The sequence below is a fragment of the Pholcus phalangioides genome, unplaced genomic scaffold (assembly GCF_987345545.1).
Source record: "Pholcus phalangioides strain wild (caught in Gottingen) unplaced genomic scaffold, Ppha-v1.0 ptg000022l_1, whole genome shotgun sequence".
Classification (NCBI taxonomy): Eukaryota; Metazoa; Arthropoda; class Arachnida; order Araneae; family Pholcidae; genus Pholcus; species Pholcus phalangioides.
In genome coordinates, this window is record NW_028301615.1 from 40,518,957 (window position 1) to 40,539,147 (window position 20,191).

Below are 20,191 nucleotides of genomic sequence, written 5' to 3' on the forward strand. Positions count from 1 at the left end.
CCTTTTTGAAAATGAGACCAAGAATTCTATTCGTTTTTTTTACCGCTGCTGAACAATGTTCAGAAAACCTAAGTCGCTCCTCAATGAGAATTCCCAAATCGGTGACCCTAGTTGCATCCGGGATAGTGACACCATTCAACTCGTAAGAGAACCGTGGGTTGTTCGAACCAAAATGAGCGACCATGCACTTATCAACGCTAAACGTCATGCTCCATTCAATTGCCCATGCTGCAATCCTGTTTAAGTTGGTCTGGAGCAACTCCCTATCGCTTTCATTCCCGATTACCCCCATTAGCCTCACATCATCTGCGAATTTGCTAGTAATCCCATCGATACCCTGATCGAGTTTATCGATAAAAAGTGAAAAAATTATGGGGTCAAGGACACTTCCCTGAGGAACTCCACTTGTGACGTCTGTCCAACCAGAGAATTCCCCGTTCACCATAACTCGTTGCGACCTATCTCTTAACCACGATTCTATCCAATTCAGCAAGTTGCCCCCTATTCCAATCTCGTGTAAACGCTTCAAGAGTTTGCCATGTTGGACCCGATCAAATGCCTTCTGGAAATCAAGGTAAACAACGTCAACGTTTTTGCTCTTACCCAAAGCCTTAGTCACGTGATCATAGAAGCAAAGGAGGTTAGTTACACATGACTTCCCCTTCCTGAACCCATGCTGATTATCTGACAATACATTATTCTCGTCTATTCACTTCACAAACTGCCTTTTGATGATAATTTCCAAAATTTTCGAGAGGGAGCTCGTCAAACCCACTGGGCGATAATTTGACACCGCTTCTCTACTACCCTTCTTTAATATCGGAACAATGTTAGCAAGTTTCCAATCTCTTCGGACGATACCCTCAGCAACACTACTCCTGTATATCTGTGCGACTGGCCCCAACAATTCATTAGCGCATTCCCTGAGGACCCTGGGATAGATATCATCTGGTCCTGGTGCTTTGCTTGCACATATATTTCTTAGAAGATTTAGTACCTCCACGTCTTCTACTTGAATATCGTTGAGGGTTTTATTACTCCATGCAACACCCGTATATCGAATATCATTATCTCCATTAAAAACCGACGCGAAAAAGTCATTGAAAGCACTACACATGCCTACATTGCTCTCTACCCTAGAGCCTCCTATCAAGAGGGGGCGAACTGTCCCTTTACATCCATTATTGACATATCGAAAAAATGATTTTGGGTCAATATAACTTATATTGCAGCATAAAAAATGTTTTCTCCTCCGATTATTTATATCTGTGTGGGGGCACATTTGCTGGAAATTACGATAGTAAAAAAAAGAAAATTAAATAATAGATTGAAATTCTTTGAACCCCTCACAAAACCAGATTTAGTTTATGTAGACATGAAGTTATATCTTTACCTTTGGTGACAAGTCAATGTTGAATTTCCTACGGTTATCTTCAATATCCTCCATTGTTAACTCTTTTGCCTGTAGATCTATGTCTTCTGTTTCTTGACTAGTAATCTGGTCACTGTCCGCAACGGCAGCATCACTTGTATCAGCTGGAGATGTCTCAGATACAGCACTGTTATGTTCGACGTCTGATTTTGGTTCATTGCCTGATTATGAAATTGGTTCATTTAATATTTCAAGACAAATTTATTATTAAAAAAATTAAATCATCAAAATATGTAGTAGTCCTCTCATCAGAGGCGTATTTATGGTTTTGCCACCCTTTCCCCATTCTAGCACAATTTCCTTGACTACGCTTTCCTCGAATTCGCCACCCTGTGCTATAACCTGCTTGGCCTCCCTCCACTCCTGCAAGTACATGTATTTCTGAGTCACTCTTTTGGTCACTCCCATCCTCACACACTCTTTTAGTCATTCACATGCTCTAAGTTGCTCCTTTGATTGCTCACTGACATGGTTTCTTGCTGGGTTGTTCTTGATCATTTGCACCTTTACACATGCTCTAGGTTATTCTTTTGGTCATTCATATGCTTGTACGCACTTTAGGTCACTGTTTTGGTCATTCACAAGCTTGCACATGCTCTAGGTCACTCACTGAACTCGTCCCTTGCTCTGTAAGTCACTTCTTTTGGTCATTCACAATACTTTCTAAAGCTTCCTGTCACTCTTTCACTCACTCACACGCCTGCAAACTCTTTCAGTCACTCACTGACCTAGTCCCAAGCTGTCTGGGGACAGAGGTGAATTTGAGGATTATGCAAATTTTGCCGCCTAGGCTACATCCCACTAAGCCCTCCTGTAAATATGCCACTGCCTCTAAGGAAGTGAATAAACTTAGAATAATCCAATGCCACTTGATGCATCTATTCTTTATTTATTGACAAAGTTGTCTTACGAACATGTTTAGAAAATTATCCAATGGGCTTAAATCCTTCGATTAGGATCTTCATAGTTCTTGCATTCTATAAAATTGGTTTGTAGTGCCAAGACAGAAAGAAACTGGGGAGATAACAGAAAAATTCAACAAAAATTGATTTGCACTATGGCAATATACTTCTGCCTTGCATCCTCAGAATCTTCCTCAAAACAAAACAGACCCTCTTTCCAAGGGGCATTCTGAGGTTCCACTATGGCACAAGAACCTGGCCAGGTTGTGCAAAACGCTGTCCAATATCACTAATTATAGCCCAAAAATACAATTTACAACAAATTTGTTGATTATTGCTCAAATTGCTGAACAGTGGAGAAATACAGGACTGCAGTAAATTGCAGTAAACAGAAATTTATTTCACGGAAAAAAACCCATTCATCATGACTAATGGACCATATTTCATTGAAGAAAAATACAAGAGAAAGGGATCTTTATTTCTGCAAAATACAGAATATCGTCAATTTTCACCAAAAATATTGCCTTAAGTTAGGGAAATCATATGAATATCACAAATATTTATATTTATAGTCATAACTATCATAATATAATTTTAAGGAAGAAAGTTATCTTAATTTACCATTTTAGTAAAGATTACAAATTCAGATAAGCTAAGTTGAAAGAAAAAAAAAACAGGACAGTTGAATAAAAAGTCTAAATGGATACAAATACAGGAATGTCATGTGAAATGCAGGACTCACACTACTCATGTTGTAAGTTAGTGGTCCACCAAATTGTTTCAGACATTCTGATCTGTGGGTTCAGAAAGGTAGAGAAAAAGACAAGGATTCTTTATCCAGGAGTCTTAAGGAAAATTTCAGAGGGGGTGGTTTGTACAAGCTTTAATGAAAAAAACAAGACCAATTTTTTATACAAGTGCTACACATATAAGTACAGTTCACATAGGAACCCCCCTTCAATCTGAAATAAACTGTGAATGTTGAGATTTACAGAGTTATGAAATTTAGATAACAGAAATATATATGTTTAGAAAATATAAGTGATGATGGTAATAACGGAGAGGGACGAGGAGAATATAAAAAATAGAATTTGCAGAGATGCAAGTGCCCTTCATCCATTTTGGAGCAGCAAGCTTTCATTTTTGGAGCAGAAATTTTGAAAATGGAGCAGGACTAAAAACAAACTATATCTGCAATATAACTCAACATAATAGCATGTTAGCAGATTAAAAATGTTTTTTCCTGCTGTTTTCTCAGCCTGAACCCTGTTGTTCTTGCAACAGAGAGCAAGAGGCCTACAACAGTACAATTATTCAATCATTACGTTTCACCCATAGTTAGAAAAAATTGGTGGCAGATGGCAGCACTACACATAACAAGCATTACACAGAAACAACCATCTTGTCAGATTCACTACACATACATTCCAATATGTACCAATTCATTAGAAGTTCCACAGAGGAATATGAACAAGGTGCATGTCTGGTTCAGCAGCAGCAGTCTGAAGCCTGTTACAATATTTTCTATACAAATCATGAGTCGCTTTCAAAAGTTCAGCATCTCAATGACATTTTCTTTCAAATTTTTCATACCATTGAACATAAGATTTTGTCTCTTATTCCATTAATACAATGGATGGACAGATTTTTCATTGTTCAAGCACACTTTTGTTAACACAGAACTCTTTCTCACTGTCTGTGTTACCATGTGCTAAAAATGAAAAAGCCTTCCCCAAAACCGGCAAAATTTTGAACATTGTGCTGCTTTCAAGGTCACAAAGTTTAAATATGTCTGCCCAATATCTATCTATTCTCTGAACTGATGTCACTACTTGCAATTCTTTGCATTGTAGTGCAACCCATTCATCACAGAGTTGATAATTCTGTTGGTGATACAATGTTAAGCAACATCCCTGTAATAGTTTTAATTGCAGGCAGAGAACAATTCTCTGTACGAGGAGGAGTGAAGCGAGGGGAGGAATATTTCATTCTCTCCAACATGTTTTGGAAAGGTAGGACATTCATATACATATATAATAGGTATCTCACAGAAGTTATGTAAAACAAGCACACATATGCTCCCAGTGCAAACATCTTCCTTTGACTATTGTTAAAAGCAGACAGTAGCATGCCCCCCCCCCCTCTCCATCAATGAAGGGGGTAGTCCGCGAACCGAGCGGTCATATTGGGTGCCGCTACAGAAGGGCACCGAATCCGAGTTGAAAGGGTGAAAAAAGCTTTATTGACCAAAAAAAAAAAACGTGGTCAATAGCGCCAAAAATAGGTTCTGCATGGGTACCATTTTTTTTTCTTGAGTTGCCCGTTCGCCAAATCCGGATTTTCGCGACGTGAAATTGTCACAATCGGCAACGGCCGAAGATAACGACACGACTGCATAGTGGCTAGATGGCTCTATATTAGCTGGAGATTTTACAGATCTTTTTTTTTTCCAACGATCTCCGAAAAATTTGGCAATTTTAACGAGTGAACCAATCCCCATTTTCAATTGCATGGCACGAATGCAATCTTGTGGGAAATAAAGCGAATTTATACCGCAAATATGCTGTCTCTCAACAAAGGTAGGTAGTCGCGAAATTACTGTTATTCTCAGTATATAACCCGCATAGAAAAACTCCGAAATCGGAAAATTTGGCATATAGACCTTCACTTAGGAACTTATTATAGCCCGCGGGTTATACCAATAACAGTACAGGACTTTGTACTTCAAAATAGCACAACTACTTTCTAGAGTCACGAGATAGCGCAATTATGGTAGATGGTGGGAAGTGAAAAAAAATTGTACGATGGTTTTGCCGCCCCCCCCCCCCCCGTATTTTTTCTCGTCTTGGAAACTAAATTCCGGGTATTTCACGCACTACAGTACGTCAGCAGCGCCTCAGCGTATTGCAAACAAGAATTGGCACAAATGCACAGGCGCCATGTAGCAAGAGAATGGGTTTGGCGCAGTATGGAGCAGCTCTTGCATACCTGAATTCGTATATGCCCCCCACCAATGAAGAAAATATCAATAGGCAAAATTTGCACCGTTTTTATTCTATAAAAAGAAATTTTCCCTAGCATTTTGGTGGAAAATTACTATTCATAACTGAAATTAGTGATTAGAGCAAGTTGGTTGAAAATTTTGCAATGATGATAATGATGATGCAATGATTTTAACTTATTTGTACCATCTATCCGAATTTGATATCTATCCAATATTACTACACATCAACAAAGAAGAAACAGATTATATTACAAACTGTGCAAGTAGATATTATTCTGTTTTCTATATAAATGGTAACCACAATTTCATGGAATTTTCTTCTTCCAGATTAATGTATTAAGAAGTTATTAAATTTATCATATCAATGGGAGAGTGACAAGTAAAATTTCACTTATCCAATCTTGGCACATATATATAAATAATGCAAAAGGATTCCACTGTCTTTTCTTGTAAAAACTACATTTGCGATGACATATTCCAAGAATTATTGAAAATAATTGCACAAAAATCTTGTTGATATTTTGATTTCAGATGATCTCAAATACATCAGGTCATTTGATTTAAAACTTGCTGGAGTGTATAGCAATAGGGATAGTACCAATGTCTGTAAAATCAGCAGCCGAGCTGGAACATGGTTGTTCATCACAGATTTCTTGTTGCACCAACTCCTTTGAAGGAACACTACCATCTTCCTCTTGAACATCAGCAGTATTCTCTTCTGACTCTGCAGTTTCAGGTATGTCTTCAAGCTCTGGGATAGCTGGTTCAGGTGTAGGCTCTACCACTAGCCTCTTTTCTCTAAGAGAAATAAAAAGAGCATAACACATCCTATATCAATCTTAGTATGTCTACCGATTATAGGTATACTATCTATAGATTATAGGTAAGATATTACCTATAATCTGTAGTTCACGTGTTAAAAACATTTGAATTTCTCAGCATGGATTATAGATCACTATGTATTATCTACAACTTTTTTCGGAGAGGTAAGGTTAATAATAAAAATAATTGTTAAGAGTTATCCACATTTTTCTCCAAGATAAAAGATAGCTTAAGGAATGAGTATGAAAATCAACAATTTTTCCAACAAAAAAAAGCTGAAACCATCATTGCATTTCCTTAGATTTCATTAGTAGAACACGATTCTGGGTAGTAATCATTGTTATGGACATTCCTGTAGAAGAGTTAATTTATTTAAGTACACTCCCCAAGCCCCAAAGGTAGATGATATGGGAGAACTGTATGGAAGAAGGCGGGCAGAATATCGTTACAAATAATGGACAAATGTAATACATTGTATGCAGAAGTGAATGAGTCAGAATTACCTGAAAAGATGGCAAAAAAAAATTTATGAAACTAATGATTTCATATCCAGGGATGATGACGAAAAGTATGATTCAAACGAAAAAGTTTTGTATTTGTTTTGCTGCTGATCCGACTGAAGTCAGTGTAGAATGGTATGCCATTTCACATATTATCAGGCCTGACATTTGGGGGGGTCAGAAAACCAGCTTAAAAAGTACAATAGAAATGGACAAAAAAGGTGAAACATATCTATATTACTGCCAAAGCCCGAAGTGAAGTCAATTCACGAATTAGCCAAAGGCTGAATAGCAGAAATGATTCAGACTTTGGCTGGCCATTCTGCGAAGTGCCGGAGATCCCTGGCCAAAGCTTGATGTGCTGATGTAAGATGGCCCAGTAGGAGCCAAATGAATTTTTTTTTAATTGCTAATGTATGTATATACATGGCTATGTATAATATCTGCATTTGATTAGCCCTATGTGACTAGAGAAAAAAAGTGAAGTTTTAGAGAAAAAAATATAAAAATAATTGCATAAACATAGTTTTTCTGCCAAACTTTGCAGAAAAAAAAGATTACAGCATTGTGACTGTGGTCTGATGGGTTGCCATAACTAACATGGACATAATTATCACATAAAATTATGCCAAGTTGACGATGATCCTAAATCACGTCTTTGTTACCGGCTTTCGGCCAGGGATCACAAAATTCGGACATTTGCCAGGTCAATATTTAAGTTGCCAGCACTGTTGTAAATTGGCCAATTTTAGGAAGTGACCAACCCAGTTGACTCAAACAAATTTGGGCTTCGGCAGGCCCCTATATGTCTATCCCTACATATGGATAACAAAGATATCGATATTCAGATTCATTTGATGGTTAGTGTTGCCATAATTATCACAAAAAAATATGACAATGTGGTGATGACCCCAAATCATAGGGATAAATATAGGGTTGCATAAGTATTGATATATATGGGTCAGCGAAAACCTGAATTTTGGACTTTGGCTAGGTCAACTGGGCTGGCTAATTTATGATGTGGCCAACTACAGGCTTTAGTAGTAATATATATATTAAGTATATGTTCTTTGCTGCCCCCGCAAAAAGTTGAAATGATGGGGCCTGCATATCATGTCCATGAATCTGAGCAATTCACACTGATATTTTATTCATGGACGTAAATGAATAAACAGTTGTCACTGTTGCAGATTATAAGAATATTTTTTCCTGAAACGAGAATTTTTCAGAAGCACATTTCACTTAGTTGCGGATTATAGGTAGGAAATGATGGCGTGCAGTGTATATATTTAAATATGAGGGAAAAATCCTTAGGTTAAGCAGAATCCTCATTAAATATGAATATACATTTATGCATATTATGTACTTACCGGGCATATGTTCGTTGAACGATTTCCGAAACAGTGGAATGCTTTTTGGGACACAATACAAGACGCTCGTTATCATCAAGCTGCTCCAGCCAAGTGGCTTCTAATAACCTTACATCTGGCTTTGATTCATAAGTTGTGGTCTGCCAAAAAAGAAACCACCTCATTAAGCAGTTACATTTGTTTTGTTTTCAAAGTTACAATTACAGAGTTTGGGAAGACGAGCTCTGACAGAACTAAAAGACTAAGCCTGACAGAAACTAAAAAAAAAAATCCCATAAAAAATCACTTCAGCATCCTCAACTCCTTGTCAGGGGGCTAACTCGGGCTAAGTTGGACATCTGTGTAAAAATTCTATTGGGAAAAATAAGCAAACATTCTATCCTCAAATTGCCAATTTTTACAAGTTATAGTGTTCAGTAAAATACTGATCGAAAGAATGCCAGACATATCAACTACTCATTTAAGAAATGTTGGGGGAGGGGGAGGAGAATCACAGTGCAAGGTATGTAGGTTGTTAATCACTTGCCACCATTCACATTAATCAAACATTTGAAGATGAATAATATGTATTGCTAGTCAGAAAATTCTCCTTATTATGTCCTATCGTTGAGTAAGATAACAAAAGGCCAAATTCAATCATTGACCATGATTTTGAACTAATAGTTTCAATGCACAGAGTGCAGAAACCCATTTTCTTCAGGGAATCTGTGAGCTTAGATGAGAAAACAATTCATTATTTTCCATAGCATATGGGTCAGTCCACATTTTTGAAATGAAAACATCAAAATTGAATTTTCAAAATAAAATTGATCTCAAATTATAGCCAATGACTAAATTTAATAAATATTTTTCACTTTTATTTTGTAATATTTTATTTTTTTGGTTTTATGACTGAAAATCACGGATTTTGTCCACTGTTAAGAAAACAAAAATATCGCTCTAAAAAAATTTTTAATGTTTTTTTCAAATATACATATATATTTCTTCTACACACATATATTTCTTACACTTTATAATGCTAAAAAAAGTTACAATTTTTTTACCTTTTTTTTCTGTTGTTTTGATGGTTTTTCATGTTTTTTTCAAAATAGCATATGGAAAAGTTTACTTTTTACGTATACAGTAAAACCTGTCTTCAACAGAATAACAAGGGACCAAGATTTTTTTTTGGCTGAACACAGGTTTTTGCTTAATAAAGGTTTGATACATTGTGTAAAATTATGTAACAATCTTGTACGTAATTGAAATAAAATATAAAAATAAATCAATTGAAAATAAATAAATTTTTAAAAATAGAAGATAAAATTAATTATATTTAAAATAATTAAATATAAATAAATGAATATAGTTAGTCTATAATCACTAAATACTATATTTAAGTTTCGGCCGCATCTGCATGTTCTGTCCTATTTCCTGTTTTGCTTTTAAAATAACCATATTTACCATCTTTTCTAACTTCCTCAAAAATTTTCAATCAGTTTGTCATTATCCGTTTCATGTCAGGTTCAGTTTGTACATCATCGTTAGGGATACGTAAATTTCGTATTAACAAAATAACCACGATAAATGTGATAAATATGAAATTTTCCAACTTTAACGAATAAATGCTGAAATTTGATTTTTCTTACTACTTTTTAGCAAAATCTAGGTGTTGTTACACTTTTTGAAGTAGAAAAGTAATTTTGCTCAATACTTGTAAGCATGCTTGAAAGGGAAACCACAAGCATAACTTCTTTCCCCTTTAATGTTGTGTTCGGTTACAGTCGAGTTCGGTTATACATAGCCCCTAGGTGATTCGAGAAGTGTATGTAATAACTGACGTGTATGTTATAAGGGAGTTGTTAAAATTAGATTACGTAGCAATGACATATATGTACTATTGAGATTATCATGGAAAAAAATAAGCTTATGCCTCACATAATTGAAATATAACATAGCATGAACATAGCTTTTGATTGGTATCTGAAAATTTTGGAAATTTATTCAGAAAACGAGATAATATACAACATGCAGAGATTTTTTTGAAATGTTAATGAGAGATTTTTTTGAGTTTATGCTAATGGTTTTTCCCTTTGAAGTTGACAGTATTGTACAATTAAAAAATACAGAAAAAATAATCCCACACTAATGTTTATGAATTCACCAATCAATAATAATACACTTGAATTAGCCACAAGTACTTACTCCAATCTCAACTTGAATTGAGACCACCAATAAAAGATCACAAAGCTACTACAAGTAAAAATTCCATAATTCGAAAAGCATAGACGATACAGTTCTGCCCAGGAAGACAGGATTTTATTATATGTCAAAAATTTTAATGCCAAAACAGTTACATTTATTATCGATAGGTGATGCTAAACTTTGCCAATCATAATATTCAGTGCTATCTGTTGATTAGGTAGTGTAAATATTCCATCCATGTATTTTTGCATTTACTGAAAAAATTTAGGTCTAAGATATCACCCGTATACAAGGAATGTTGTCCACAAAAGGCTGTTTTTGACTGTATTTTCCTGGGTCCTTTTTTTTTTTGCAGTGTTATATCTGGATTATTTTTTTTGGTTAAGCCCGGTTTCCGTTTTCTTTGGTTTGTTATATCCACAATGTATGTTTTAAGCAGGGTATGTTATAACAGAGATAAAAATGTATAGACGTGAATGGGCCAAATTTTAAGGATTTCACAACCATATTTTTCATCCACCGGTTATGTTATAAGTGTACCCGACTGTATATGCAACTTTTTTGAATTTTGGAAAATGACACTGTAAAAAGCATTTGAAAAATAAGGTTAAATTAATAGAAAATAGATACATTTTTATAAATGCGAAATTTTTGATTTAAACCGTTTCATTTATTCGAGTTGCTGTTTTTGTGTGTGTGTGAATGAAAATGAAATTTTTCATTTGGAATTCGTTATTGTGAATTTATGCAAAATTTCTGATCTGAATTTTTTTTTTGCGAAATAAATGCGAAATTTCCGATTTAAAAAAAACTTTTTTTTTGTGAAATTTACGTATCCCTAATCATCGTCTATGCTTATGCAATCCCCAGTATCAGCACTGTAACTAGGAATTTTGTGAGGATAAGAGCAAACATAATTTTGCCAGCCCACCATTGTGAAATTTGATGATTTGATAATTATGCTTTTGTTCCTACCTAAAATTTTCTGCCCCCCTAAATTTTGCCACCCAGGGGAGGGGCAGTTGTTTCTTTTCCCTCTCTAATTGATTCCGGCCCTGCAATCACGAAATGCATACAGCTTGCATACAATTTTGGAAGTCTTGCATATTGGAAATTCAACTCTTACACTGATTTCTCCCATGGAAAAGGATACTTTTCCAAAAAATGTTGTTACAATTTCACAGAAAGAAACTACTTTACTACATATGGCTTATCAAAACCACAGCATCAAGTACAGAGATAGTTTTTGCTAATCTAAGGGGTTGATGATGTAGAACTCGCATTTGCACGCATAGATTGAGTAAAAAAATTTTGATAGAGCACTTTAACATTTTGTATGATTCTTTGCTCTACTGGTCACCAAACACTCACAGTGTTTGTGTGACGTATTCCGTTAACGGCTACAGTTTTCCTTTCCGTTTCATCCAGGTTTTCTAATGTGTATTTTGGCATTGAAATCATGGGATCACATTTTTTTTTTCATTGAAAACAGGTTTCCGCTTAGTACAGGTTATGTTGAAGACCAGTTTTACTGCATTTAGCTACTTAAAATTAAAACTTTTTATTTCTGACAGACAACGGGTTGTTAATTTATAATTTAACATCTGCAACCTGACGTAAAGTTTTGTTTCTGTGCAGCACTACACATAACAAGCATTACACAGAAACAAAACTTTACGTCAGGTTGCACTACACGTACACGCACATTCCCGCATGTACTGATTTGTTGGGGGTTCCCGCGGGGGGGGGGGGGACTCAGGGATCCATGATGTTCTTAGGTCAGCCATCTCGTTGGGCAGTTTGCTTGTTGTGGCGTTGTATTTGTATTAGTTTGAAGTGTTCTTAAATTTTTCTGCCTGTGAACTGCAAAAATGCTTCCCATAACAGAGTGGACATCATTGTAATAAAATGCACAGAAATGTTTAACTGAGAGAAAGATATCTCAAATATTCTAAATAGGCCATGCAAATACACTTTTATTTTCCTAAAACTTATACACAAAATGTGATAGGTGACCCAGAAACTCCTCTTATAACCTTTGAAAAACGTCCACCCCATGACCAAATTCCAACAAAGAAACAGCCCGTCCCTCTTAGTATGAATTTTACTCTGGTAAAATTATTCAAATCTGGTTAAAATGGACACTGGACTTGCTCAACTGTATATTATATTACCACAGAATGATTTTTCTTTCATTTCAAATTTTTTTTGTTGAAACTGATTAGTAATTTGATGTTGGTATAAATCTCACGTTTATGCCTCACATTAGTGATCTAGAGTGGATTTGGGGGGGGGGGGGGAGAATTGGGCCTGGAAACAAAAACATAGGAAGATAATGGTTCTGCCTAATAAAATACACAATGTACTGTCATATAACAACCTTCACTCATACTAAAATGCCTCTTATGACACATCTCTCCAGATCTGTGCCTGGCAATGATTTTAACAATCTGTAGAGCCTACTACTTTACTTTTGTATTTTACTCAGGTTCGTCATTTGGGGGAGGGAGCCCCCGCTCGGAATTAAAAAATACACTAGAAATATGGTATATAAATATAGCTATATACAGGGTGATCAGCGAATAAGCCCTTATTTCAAAATTAAATATCTCTACAACAGAGATCAATAGAATTATGCGGTAAATGGCATGTTTATTAGCAAAACTGTAAGAATGTTGTACAGAAAATTCAAAAATTTAGTTTTTTTTTTAATTTTTTAAAATTTAAAAAAAAAACAAAAAAACTGGAGATTTTGGGGTTTCAAAAATCCTCATTTATACAAATACAAATACAAATACAACGCCACAACAGGCAAAATGCCCAACGAGGTGGCTGATAAAAAGATGCCCATAAAAATATGGTTGTCATATGTTTCAAAAATACAGCAACCCAATTAAAAATGCAATTAACACAAATTACAAACAATATATACACATGATAAAATATTATACAATGCCCATAAAGAATACCTATGGTTGTCTTATTCCAAGAATGGATAGCCTCTCGATCTACCCCAACATGTTTATCGTATTTCTTTTTAAACGTGTCAATTGTGTTACAATTTACTACCTCCGGGGGTAAGCTATTCCATTTATTAACAACCCTATTGGAGAAAAATTCCCTGCGACACCATAACCCTGCATTGTCCCTCACCAATCGATACTGGTGTCCCCTTGTAAAAGCAGTCGATTGGCGGTGTACTAAAAGTTCATGGTCCATCCCATCCATCCCATTGAAAATCCTGAACACCTCGATCATATCTCCTCGACACCCGCGTTCATCCAATGTAAACATATTCAAAAAATGAAGTCTCTCCTCATAACTCAAGCCCTGTGTGCCAATAAGGACACGCGTAGCTCTTCTCTGCACCCCTTCAACCAAGTCTATGTCCCTCTGTAGGTATGGTCTCCAAAACCTTACAGCATACTCCAGTCCAGGGCGAACTAAGCCTCGAAAAAGCGGAAGAATGACTTTAGGAGAACGCGAAGAGACCTAAATTTGTGTGAAGAGAAACCACTGCATTCGCTTAAAGTTACTGCATGGGCTGCGGTATGCACCAGAGGCATTATCGTCCCCTTCTTCGTGCGAGAAACGATTACTACTGAATGTTACGTTACAATTTTGGAACAATTTGTCAGCACACATGGCGCATACCGCAGCCCATGCAATAACTTTAGGCGAATGCAATGGTTTCTCTTCACAGAAATGGGGATTTTCAGAACCCCAAAATCTCTATTTTTTTTTTTTTTAATTTTAAAAAATTAAAAAAAAAACTAAATTTTCGAAATTTCTGTACAACATTCTTACAGTTTTGCTAATAAATGTACCGTTTACCGCATAATTCTATTGATCTTTGTTGTAGAGATACTTAATTTTGAAATAAGGGCTTATTCGCTGATCACCCTGTATATATGCACATACATTGAGTACATGTTCTTTGCACCCCCCCCCCCCCCCCCCCACTGTGAAAGAGTTGAAATGAAATGACTGCCCTGATTTTACTGAAAAAATAACATGGAGAATGTGGTAAAGGGTTTAAATTGAATAGATAACTATTAAAAAAAAAACTCAATTTAAACCTTCAAAATCTTTTAACTAAGAAAAATTTACTTTAAATCATAGTTTCCATTCTGTTACATTGTTTGAGTTTTTGGAAGAAATAACAGAGTGGACAAAAATTAGCATAAATTATAATTTTTTCATTATAAATTTAAATGGTTGTGATGAAAACTATTTTTATATTTTGAAGCATATCTCCATGTACTATCACTTAGTGTTGATATAGATTTAAAAAAATCGTAATTATTTATGATGATGACATAACAGAAAAACCAGGTACAAAAGACATAATGTGAATATAAGTCGTTTTGCAAAAGTCAAATCCAAAATTGGTGATTATAAGCATTAAAAATAAACCTTTTAATGAGCTCAAAAGTGTTACCAGATTTAATCTGGAATAAAAATATATTTCTCAAATGACTGTAACAGAGTGGACCTTTTAAAATGGGAAAGTTTTTGGGACATAAACAAAAAAATAATTTTTCATTAAAATTTTTTTTTTTTCAAATTTTGTCAGTTTTATTCATCTATGGCACATATATAAAATGTGTTTCGAAGTTTTTAAAAAAAAATTATATATTTGCATCAAGTCTCTTCGTTTTTAAGGTTCTGAATTTCATGAAGGGTCGGTCCAGAAAACAGAACAAAATTTTGGCTGGACAGACCCCCCAAATAGTTCAATGAAATAATGAATGAATTCATTCATTATTTATTTCAATCATTTATGTTCAATTCAGAATTTAAAATTAAAATATACACATGTTCAAAAAACAAAAATTGATAGAAAATAACCTTTTGTTCCTCAATCCAGGCAATCAACTGTTCAAAATTAAAACTGGCCCAATCGCCTCCATAGTATGAATTCCTGCGGACAAAAAAAAACAAAAACATTACAGCCTTGAATGCAAATTTGCTTTTAATGATTCAGCTTCAATAAAAAAAGAAAAAATTTAATTTTCACTATAAACTTAAAGTTTAAACTATCATTCCCATCCTTTATAAACAGTCCAATAGTCTGAGGGCAACACAAATTTCTCCAATCTCACGATTTTTTTAAATATAAAAAAGGTTATTAAGCCCTGAAAAAAAATCACAAATATTATATAGGGCTGCTTTCATTGAGAAAAGCATTTTTGGCTCTTGGAAATTTCCGTGGCATATAAAAAGTCTTTTTTTGTCAAGGCCTGGTTTAAATTTTTAAATTATAATTAACACTAGTTATATGAAGTAACTTAACATTGCTGTGATTTGTCACTTATGCAGCGGTGGAAGGGGAAAAGAAGCATAAGTTAGAGAAATGTATAAATGAATAGCATTATTATGCTATATTCTTTGACAGAGAGCGAAGAAAACATCTTATAACTGAGAGAAACATATAGGTGAAAGGGTGTATAAGGGAGAGATCACTGTATTTTGGCTTGTCTAAAGAGTGGTAAATCAAAAGGTGAGTTGGGTGTTATTTGACAAAATACTACAGAAGGACTTGACAAATCCCAAGAACCAGATCACCTGGTGTGTAAAAACCTGATTTTTTTAATGTATAATTGATTTGAAGTCTGAGGTGAGCTCAGTGAGGACAGCACAAAATTATCAGAAATTATATCAGTGTGTCTGCTAACATGGAAATGGGTCCATGAGCTCTGGGCAAGTGAAAGAATATATACTCTTACTGACCTACTTTGTTGGGGGATCCTTGGCACCTATGAAATTTTGCTGGTGCCTAATTTTATTTATTAATTTTTTTGATTTGCCACGACATTTGTAAGACTTTTTGGCATTGATGTAGAATATACATACCTATGTGCTTTGGGTGAGAAATGAGTTATTTTTGTAGTTCTTTTGTACACCTTTGCTAGATGCTTCGTAATGAGCTACTTTTACTTCAAACTGAAGATGCATGGAACAATTAGAGTATGTTTCTGAGAGTTCACTGTTTAAACTGTGTAAATATTAATTGCAAAATCTCTTCTGTATAGAGCAAATATGCAATACCTTGCCAAGCAATTATGAATCACTAGACGAGTGTTTCCCAACCAGTGTGCCCCGGCACCCTAGGGTGCCATGGTATGGGCTAAGGGGTGCTTTACGGAGATAAATCAAAAAATTATTACGGTCCAGTTAGGGTCTTAAAATAAACCAAGTCAAATTAATTACTCTCATGCATGGCAGGCTAATCGGATAAGTCGCCATCTGGTGACAGTTTCAGCAATGTGAGACTTGGCTGAGTTAAGTCTGGCTGTCCATGTACGGCACCACTCAGGGCTCACAAATTCTAAGGAAAGAGGATTAGTTGGCCTTTCTAGTTTAATGGTCTAGGGCGCTCACCCAGCAAGTGAGAGGACGTGCGTCCGATTCCCAGCAAGGCCAGTTTTCTTTCTTAGATTTATCTTCGCATTAGCCGGTTGTCGAAACCTTCAAAGTAATAGCGGAGAGTGACACCACACACACACACCTTTGGATAAGCCGAAAGACCTCATTTGTCAACACTTATCAAAACTGCAAGATGCAATATATATATGCACTTTCCATCTCTTTCCACTGAGAATTTCGACTGGGTTGTCTCACCATTTGATTTTGCAGATAGTGTGGAGGAAAGAAAATAGATTTCACTGCTTGCAAACGATATGTATCTAATGATTTTTGCGTTAATTCCACATTCAAAGGTAAGTTCACCAAGAGTGAGGTGTTGGTGACTGCTTTTTGAATTGGACAGAAAGGAGTATCCTAATCTAATGAAGAAAGGAATTAAAACATTTTTGCCGTTTTCAACATCATATCTAAGTGAGCAAGCCTTCTCTGCTATGGAGACAATAAAATACAAAGCAAGAAATAGACTGCCACTATAAAACCGTACACGCATCTCGCACAAATTCCTCTACCGAATCGGTACATGCCGGAATGTGTGTGTTTATATGTTGCGAAACTAACGTGAAGTTTCTTTGTGAGTAGTGCTGCCATCTGTCAGGAAATAGACTACTACTACTTAACCGCACATGCACTCGTACACATTACTCTAAGGAATTTCTAACTAATCGGAACATGTCGAAATGAGTGTTCTGAGTGTATGTGTTCCTAATGTATTTATGTTGAGATGTGCTTGTTTTGTGTTTGTGCTGCCATCTGCCTTCCATTTGTTGAATTAAAGATGGAAATGCTTCAATTCTCATATTTTGTCAGTATTGTGTTGGTCTGTCTGCTCTCGGCAGAGAGACTTTTTCAAATGGGAGACCGGCTGGCATTCGCACTTTGAAGCTGAAAAAAAACCACAGAAAACCAACTTCAGCCGACCATCACTGTGCTGTCAACGAGGTTCGAACCTGTATCCTTAGGACGAGAGTCTAGTACGATGCCAACATGACCACGCAGCATCCAGGAAATAGACTGCAACACCTTGAGGGCAAATTGTGTGTTTCGTAGCCAACTGTAAGGCCTAATTTCAAATATGTGTGCTCTGTCAGCATCAATCACAAGTTTCACATTAGCGATTAATCAAGCAAAACTCTGATGTATTTTCACCCAGTGATTTTTGTTGTAGTTAATTGTATTCTGTATTCAAGAAAGGGTGCCCCAAGTTTTAAATTTCCCAAGGGTGCCGTGAACTTCAAAAAATTGGGAAACACTGCACTGGACCATCTTTGCGAAGGTCATGTGTCAGTCATACTAGAATTTTAAATAATGTAGTCATACACGTCTTTTTATTTTAGACGCTTACACTCAAGTGTAACTTACTTTTTAATTGACCTACATCCTATTTCCCATCTGTCCCAATTTTGAACATAAAACAATTATGCAACTATATTTCAGCTTAATGGAAACTGGTTCAAAGTTTATTCATTACATACCTATCTAAATGCAGTACAGTCTTTCCCGCTCTGGCTGCTGCAGCTGCGATTATGCATTCGGGCATCCCTGATATAAAAGCAATGATAAATTATATTAATGGTCATAAATAGTAGCAAATGCAAATACAAATTTTCTCTCAATAAAAAAGCTGGATAGATCAAACATTGTCTTGCAGTCTGTGCTGAGGTTGATTATTTATACAGTTAAAACCATCCATAACAACCTTCAAGTGAGCAAATATATTTAGTTTCTGAATATTAAAATCTATTACAAACTGTAGGTTTTCAATATAAGAACCAACAGGAAAATGTGTATATCCTAAAAAATGTTGGCATAAATTACCTATCCAAGATGGCATAAATTTCATAACTGTACAGGCCGATTGGATAACATACTTAACTCATAGACCAGACTTTTTCAACTACTGTGCTGCGAACGGATTCCAAGTGTCACGAAAATTTCAAAAAGAAATTGACTAATTATTTCTAAAGTCATCCAAATATAATTTCATAACTAGTAATTAAGTTTGGTTTCAAGAATGTTAATTATTTTTTACATTACAGTAGCAATAAATTGTTTTGTGTGTCTATGTTAATAATTAAACGATCAAAACACATTTGAGATTTTTTAAAGCTAAAGTGTGTGCCACAAATGTTCAACTGTGCCTGATAAGCCACAAAGCAGAATATGTTGAAAAATTTGGCACATGTCACAGAACAAGCACTGCTGCTGCAGAACGATCTTAGAATTTTAAGAAAAGTATAAAAAACATTATAGGAATTTTCACTGTAGAACATTTACTGCATTTTGGCTGGACAGACTATACTACTGTCAGATCAGATACGACCCGGACTCTGTCCCTTCCGGGATGCAAGCCCTTTACCCGTGTGGGTTGGATCATGCTGGGGAGAGCCAGGGGGCATCTGCTGGTAAACCACCAGCAAGTGCCCCCTCCCGACACCCTTGAAGACTACTACTGCTAAATCACACACGCTGCTCTACCATATTCCTCTGCCAAACTTCTAATGAATTGGCATGTTGGAATGCGTACAATTCGGATCACGACACGTTACTGTCGTGATCTGAAAGCGAAGTTTGTTTCTATGCAATGCTTTTTATGTGTAGTTCTGTCATCATTTCTGTAACTACGAGCGAGGTGTAATGATTGAATAATTGTACCCTTGCTCTCTGTAGCGAGACTTTAATGGGGAGATCTACTATATACGGTCTTGCTCTGACGCCTATATAAAATTGTAAACATAGTCAGGGCCTGTTTCTTATAAGTTCGTGCCTTGGGCAAATCTGAATTTTTTGGGCCCTGTGCCTATATTACACAACGCAGCCAATTTCGGATGGGCCCTGGGCGCGTGCTCCATTTGTCATGCAAGAAACAGACCCTGCACACACCGACATCTCGATGGGTGTGCCCCAGTCCTCTGACATACTATGGTATCCAAATTATTTAATTTCAATGCAACTAGACTTGGGGGGGGGCGAAAATTATTGGGCACTGAGCCTTCGAACCAGTTAGGACCACCCTGTAAACATGTGTAATTACACGAGCAGTAAATATACATTAATATACGAACCAGTTCCGATAACGATAAGATCATAGCTGCTCGGCAGATCCTCCATTTTTAAAAATTTATTTCAATACAATGGCGTTACTTAGTTCATTGAGGGCGGGGCTAAATTCCATCAAATATCGAAATTCTCCTACACGCAATATCAATTGAAATTACATTAGATAAGTTTATATATTCCACAAATCCACTGTGGTGGGCAAATGTAAACACTTCAACTGCAACTTGATTATACAGGGCTTTATTCGCCTGACCCATATTCTGTCATTAACGCTAAAGCCAAATAAAAAAAACACATTTTCACCGCAATTCAAACTGACTGACAAATGAGCCAATCAGAGAGAGCTTTTTAAATTATGGTTCAATATTGGGAGCATAAGACGTACTTTTTGATTGCTTGTGTGAACATGCACACAAAGCTATGGCCACGTGACCATATTTCCCATAATTTTTGGTGACATCGGGTGTTCTTTTCACTTGTTTTTACAACCT

At 35.9% G+C, this 20,191-nt stretch overlaps 1 protein-coding gene across 1 annotated transcript in view; it reads right to left on the reverse strand.

Annotated features, from left to right (window-relative positions):
* Rep (Rab escort protein) overlaps positions 1 to 19,980 on the reverse strand; it is a 43,968-nt gene extending 23,988 nt beyond the window's left edge. The window contains exons 1-6 of the mRNA XM_089249419.1: positions 19,706 to 19,980; positions 18,116 to 18,182; positions 15,066 to 15,138; positions 8,031 to 8,170; positions 5,937 to 6,136; positions 1,394 to 1,593 (exon numbers count right to left, since the gene is read on the reverse strand). Of these exons, the coding sequence (XP_089105545.1) occupies positions 1,394 to 1,593; positions 5,937 to 6,136; positions 8,031 to 8,170; positions 15,066 to 15,138; positions 18,116 to 18,182; positions 19,706 to 19,751 (726 nt within the window). The 5' untranslated portion in view covers positions 19,752 to 19,980. The remainder of the gene's footprint in view (positions 1 to 1,393; positions 1,594 to 5,936; positions 6,137 to 8,030; positions 8,171 to 15,065; positions 15,139 to 18,115; positions 18,183 to 19,705) is intronic.
* Positions 19,981 to 20,191: the final 211 nt, after the last annotated feature.